The following is a 6,735-nucleotide window of genomic DNA, read 5'->3' as shown; positions in this document are numbered from 1 at the left end:
GCCAAATAGGAGCAATAATAGTATTTACCCTTACTAGAGATGCTATAAAAAACATTGGCTAATCTATAGTTTGAATAGTCTTGAAAACCGGCTAGGCAGAGAAGATACTAGCTCTCACTCTAGAGTTCCCTCTTCTCCTTCCACCCGGGGGCTAACATCTCGTATCAAAATCTAAAACTATAAATCAAATTAGGGGTTTTAGCATGTCACTCTAAAGTCCTCTAATTCTACACCCTTTAAATATATTTTTCTATTTATTTTCACTCAACCCCATGAACTACATTCTCATTCATGAAATCAATATGTGATTCCAACCATTTGTTAACTAACTCAATACCATCTCAGATCTTACATATTCTGACAACACGTATTAACATTTTAATTGGCCAAATCAAGAAGTAAATGAATTGCAAGGTTTCAAATCATCACAACTTCTTCCAAAATTGAAGTCTAATACTTCTCACAACTTCCTTTTAAATATTTAATCAATTATCATTTTAAGGAAAAAGATAAAGAAAATTACTCAGAATCCATGGAGAAAACATAACCTCACATGAGTTTAAAAGTAGAAATCATGCACACAAACAAGAAATCTAAATTAAAACCAATTGTAGACACAAAGATAAACACTTATCTCAAATTCTCTCCACCAAATGTCTTGAAGTTCCTTTGAATTCTCTTCCTTCTCTCACGATACAAACTAACACTCAAAATAAAATAAAATAAAATAAAAATGGCCAAAAGGTGGCCGGCGGCGGCGGCGGCGATGGGTTGTAAAGTTTGATGGATGGCTAGCCTCCTTCTTGGAAAATCTAAGTATTTTCTTATAAAATCCAATGGGTACCTTGGCGTCTGTTCAAAAAGGTTTCTCCATTCAATGAATCTTCTAGAAGTTGCCTCCTCATAAGCCAATTAAATGAATTTTTGTGTCCATGAGATATTTCCTACGTTTTTATCAAGAGTTGTTTCAAACACCTCTTAAAAAATCCGCTCAAATTAAATAAATCATCAAGTAAATACTTGTGTCGCTTAAGTGCGGGTACCTGGCGTTTAGACACAGAGCTTCTGACGCTTAGGCGTCAGACTGGGCATTTAGGCGCCCAAGTCTATTTTTGCACATTTTTTCATTTTTGCTACAAATTTAACCATTTTTCACTCCTTTTAGCATTTTTCATCCATTTGATTGTTCATCCATTTGAGAAAAACACAAAAATACCTTTCATTAAAGCGCAATATCTCAAAAATAGGTATAAAAATATGTATTAAAACACTATATATTTTAGGTGTATTAACACACTTAAAGCTAACGTTGTTCTTTTGGTTGAAGATAATTTATTTGATTTTTCATATAAAAGTATTTTTTAACAATCCAATATGAGACTGCACATATGCCTCAAATGCATTACAACTATCAAACTTGCTAGTGTATAACATATTAGGTGAAGTGTTAGAAACATCACCACTCCTATTGATTATCACATAATGGGTGTTAAGATAAATGTTAAGAAGAAAATTTACCTCTTAAATCATCACTAAGCACAAAAGTACCATTCCATTTAAGTAGTTAAGAGACTAACAATTAAATAACACATGTTCGCAAGTTTTGTTTACTACCAAAAGCTTTAGTACATAATATGTTGTGAATCTTACGTATACAATTTGACTATTTATATAGTTTTGCTAGATCACTATGTGTGTTAAGAATAGTAAAAAGAACAAACACACCTAACAAAGTCTAAATTGCAAGCTTGTAATTAAAATTATAACAATTATCATTTAAAGTGAGGCAAAATAAGTCAAGCCAGCTTAAGTGTCCTTTTTTTTTGCCAAAATTATACTTCAATTTTATTAGGTTTCTAGTATAAAAAACATTGTGTAAAAGCTTTAGAATATTTAATGACTTACACAAACACACCAAGTTTAAATAAATTATATCATACATAAATCATATACAATCTTAAACTACACATCAACAATATAATGTTTTCATACTTGATAATTCAAATTGTAAAATATAAATGAACATCAACATGTACAATCATATGTTTGGTATAGCCATTAATTTGGTATTGTTTCTAAATAACATTGATGATTATCTACGACTTATTATTCATGCCTTATAGAGATTATAAGGTATGATGTCTGCAGTTCACTATAAATAGAACATTCTGCTAATACAATGCAATCACAAATATGATTTATCTAGAATATTGTTCCTTTGATCATCTAAAAATTGACTATATTTTATGTTTATAAAAAATCTTAATATCTAATGGCTATTAAGGGGCATTTTAATAGTGCTTAAGCCTATAATACCCATTACAATTCATAAGATTATGATTGATCATATTTGCCTTTTTTTTTCTATTAATCCCTTGGGTCATTCAAATTTTGCAGAATTTATAGATCTTCCGCTTGTAATCCTTTACTTAGCTTCCGCCCACTTGAGATTTCATATCTGGTTCTTGCTCCAACTCTTTACCTATTGAGTTATACTAGGTGCAACTAGTTATTTATCATAAGGAATGATAATTGTGACCAAATAAAGCATGATAGATGTAAGACACTTCTTTCCTTTGATGCAATAGTATTTAGGTGACTCCATTGCAAGTAAAGGAGATAATTTTAAAAGGCTTCTTAGTGAAAAAAAAAATAGAGACTTTTTCAAGAGGACTGATGACATTCGGAGTTATAGAACCATTAATGATCAGTTAACCTTTACTAATCACATTATTTTTATTTTCAAAAGCATCCCAATGTAGGATCATAGCATTGCCATCAAATTTAACCTGTAATACAATGCTAAAGACCAATAACATAACATGTATGTACATGTTATCAGGTTTAACTCCACTATTTGATTTTATCACAAAGCCTTCCTTACTAAATGGGATAGCATTACATCATCACACTCAAAACCACGCCCCTAATTTCTCTCAAGTAAAAATTGTGATCATCTTCTGTTTTGACAGAATTCAGAGGCAGCATATGTTTTCAGGTTTAAAAGTTTTTGAGGCCATTGCTGGACATATTTTTTTGTCCTATTGCAACATCAAAGCCTGCCTCCCAACTAATCGTATGCAACAACTTCTATAACAATTTGGCATGGATGAGAATCTAGATTCAAATGAACAAAAAACCATAGCAACATTACAAGGATAGAAAAAAAAGAATGAATACGACCCCAAATTCACATTTTTAGGCTGCTTCAAAGAAAAAATTAAACATATCATATTTAGGGATTCTTTGCTTTGATTCTTAGCTTTCTAGCTACAAATGCTGCCCTGGGATGAGCTGGCCTCTTACTACCATCGCTTTGCTCCACCTCTACCCAGTTGATAACCTTCAGCAGTAATGACTGTGGATACTTACATAAACTCTGCCGTCCTTCTCCACCTTTCTTCTTCTTTTCTGACTCTAATGCTAACTCCAAGAATTCCATGAACCAATTTCCAGCTTCTGTCTCCACCTCCTTGGCCAATCTAATTGTGTTGCTTAGGCTAGAACAAAGTTCTATTTTTTTCTGATCCACATGCACATCGTCAGCTATTTTTATCTCAGCAGTAGTCTTCACCTTTGGACTTGCTCTCACTTTTCTACAAGTATTTGTTTTCAACCGAGACCCTTTTCTCTTGAAAGAGTTCAAATTGTTTGAGATCTCCTGAAATAATGACTGCTGCTCATTTTCCTTTTCACTTTCCATGGATGATTCCATGGATGTTTGTGTTGCTGCTCGAATCTTCTCCATATCAACCACAACCCGCATGATCTCTTCGTGAAAGTGGAGGTATTCTTCTAAAACAGTGGCAGGGAAATCTGGCTTTGCAATCGTAATCAAGTCTGACAAAATCCTTCAAACATGCGGACGAAGGAATATAAATTAAAACTACAAAACTTCTAAAACTTCTGGCAGTAATGGCGGGGAAAGAAATAAGCATCATACTTGACAACCCGAAAAAGATTCTCTGCAGCAGAAGCATCTCTCAGTGCTTGGAGTGCAACCTTTTGAGCCGTCTCTTTATTCAACATGGACTCCTAAATTCAACAAACTAATAATGCTACTTCACTTTTTTCTAATAAAAAAAGTGATCATGAAAAATGGGGTCTAATATTTATACCTTTTGGAGAAGACAGAGCTTTGCAGGCATCTTCCAGCGATCTTTGGCGTTATTTTTAGAGTCATTTGACTCGCCGCCCATTGTTTTTACTCTAACTCTAGACGAGGCAAAAAGCAAATTCTTTTCCTAAGAAATTAAAGGGATAGTAATCATTCCTGAAAATGTCTCAAATGTTGATAAAAACACGCATACTGAAGGTAAAAAAGAGAAAAAAAATTTACGGTGGAGAAGGGACTCTTTGAAATCTTCGACTCCTTTCCTGGGCTGTTCCCACCTTTCGGATGCTTTGACAATCCATATCTTTTAGTCATCAACCTCGAGCCAGATTCCTTTATCTCTACCACTCTGGACAGAACATCACCAACAGAAGTTCTACAGATGCCGATTTTCCCCGATTTGGAAGTCATCTTTGCTGGTGTTGGAGTAATGGAGTCGAAATCTAAATTTGTGGGCTTAACAACCATTGGAGAAGAAGCTCCAATCAAAGGTTTTTTCTCTGATTCCCATGGCTTTCTTTGCCTTGATTTAACTTCTTTATAATCTGATTTCTCTCCATGATTTCTATTTCGGGCAATTGGTTCAGGGGTTCCAATAAATGGATGCCTTCCTGGTAGTGGCTTCACACCATATATAACAGGCACAGGGGAACCTGGCTTCAATCTATCAACGCTGATGAACTGTCCCAACTGGATCTTGTTGCTGAGAACTAGGTCATCTTGATCAGGGGGTAAAGTGACATAAATTGACTGGGAGGAATCAGATAATTTAATATAGAACCCATGTTTAGGCAAGAGATCCTTCTCATCAAGGTCCGCAGGAACAATGTCGGTCACTTGAAGAAGAGCGCTGCGGTGCTCACCCACAGGCTTTATGCTTCCAGCATTCATTCCATCCAAAAGCTTCAGAAGAATCCCAGGAACCAATGCCCCCATTGTTCTCAAGATTACAACCCCAAGCTGAAAAAAAAGGACATGAAAAGATGAAATAGGCAAAATCATCAGAATATTATGCTCTGCTTCTCGGACAAATATAGTGAAAAAAATCAAAATCAGTAAATCAGTTGACGATTAACATCGAAATCATAGAAAACCTTGAATATGTTATGCTTTCAAAAGAATTGACGGAGAAACCAAGAGGAGAAAGAAGGCGTCGCTTTCAGAATACAAGGGCATATCAACGGCATGGAACTGGGAAGCTCACCTCGTTTTCTTGGTTTAAACTCGCCGATGTTTTCAGATTTTGGTAGTTCCTCAAGCAGAGATCGCTCAGTTAGGGATTGCTTTTTGGTTCCTGGGACAGCCGTGCGATTCTTTGTTTACCAATTATCACCCTTCTACTTAATCGTCGGCGGATTGAGGGTATCCAAAAAGAGCAAGAGATGAGGATTTTATTTTTTTCGACCGTTGGGCAACGGTCACATTATCTCAGCACAATATTCGAATGAAAGGGAAAGTCCAAATTACCTCTAACGTTTCCCTCAACATTGCTAGTTGATAAGCCGGTTTTTTAATGCCTGTCAATATAAAATTGAAATTGGAGATTTCTGGCATAAATAAGTTTTTTCATTTTAAAAAATATATTATGAAAAAATAAATTAATTCCATAAAAAATATGAATATAGTTCAGACAAATATAAATATTTATTTATTTTTGAAAAATAATTAAATAAGAGCGTATTTGAGATCATCTTTATTTTTAGATATTTATTTAATGTATTTCTTATATATTTTTATTTTTAAATTGATCAACTTATTTTAAAAATACAGAACAAAATTAATTAATTTTATTACTTAAAAAAAAAACTATTATTAAAACTAACCACCACAACTCAATCAATGTGGTCGCTCTTGCCTACCATATTGGTCGACGGACAACCTACATAAATTAGATTATTTAATATTTAATGAAAATAAAAATATATTTTCACACACAAATATTCTTTATTCTATCAAAACATAATCAAAATAAAAAATAAAAATTATCTCAAACGACACCTAAGTTAATATACAACCGTGTAATATGTTGGTATGTGCAAATGTAAGTTTATGCCCAACTCAGTGGGTATGTATCTACATATAAAACTCAATATAATTTTTTTTTTGTTGAGCACAAATTTTGATGAAATTCTTAAATCTAGTAGCGCTACGAATTCAAATTGGAAACTTAGAAGAACAAGTCTAGGATCATCTAAGCTCGATTTCGAATAATTTATTGTAAAAACCTTGTCAAGCCAAATTCAATGAACAAAAAATCAGAAAATTTTAATATAATTAAGAAGTACAAATAGTTAAATAATATTATATAATCAAGAAGGATCAACATGAATTTTCTATGAGAATCTTCTATTTTCTAAAAATAACAATATTGTCCCCTTTAGAGATCTATTGAAAGGACTTATTTTTGCTCATTCAAAAAGGCAAGGATAAAGCCACAAGAGAATTATAGAGAGAAGATGGGAATAATTTCTTGAGAATATCCAACATTTGCCATTACCTAGTGTCAATGAACACCATCAAAACCATGCTTAAACCCCACTATAATGACTTGAGCCAACACCCATGGTCGTTATCAAGGTTGATTCCCAGTTTTGCAGACAACAACAATTCTTACCAAGGAT

At 33.5% G+C, this 6,735-nt stretch overlaps 1 protein-coding gene across 1 annotated transcript; it reads right to left on the bottom strand.

Annotated features, from left to right (window-relative positions):
* Positions 1-2,880: 2,880 nt before the first annotated feature.
* On the bottom strand, positions 2,881-5,561 carry LOC110028031. The gene is made up of 5 exons (XM_020729731.1): positions 5,319-5,561; positions 4,340-5,074; positions 4,119-4,244; positions 3,944-4,035; positions 2,881-3,851 (listed from the first exon to the last, which is right to left on the bottom strand). The coding sequence occupies exons 2-5, from the start codon at positions 5,048-5,050 to the stop codon at positions 3,236-3,238; spliced, it is 1,545 nt and encodes a 514-aa protein (XP_020585390.1). The 5' UTR covers positions 5,051-5,074; positions 5,319-5,561; the 3' UTR covers positions 2,881-3,235.
* Between the last annotated feature and the right edge of the window lie 1,174 nt (positions 5,562-6,735).

The sequence above is a fragment of the Phalaenopsis equestris genome, unplaced genomic scaffold, assembly GCF_001263595.1.
Source record: "Phalaenopsis equestris unplaced genomic scaffold, ASM126359v1 Scaffold000484, whole genome shotgun sequence".
Lineage (NCBI taxonomy): Eukaryota > Viridiplantae > Streptophyta > Magnoliopsida > Asparagales > Orchidaceae > Phalaenopsis > Phalaenopsis equestris.
The sequence above is the reverse complement of the archived record's forward strand: the minus strand, read 5'-3'. Positions and strand labels throughout refer to the sequence as shown.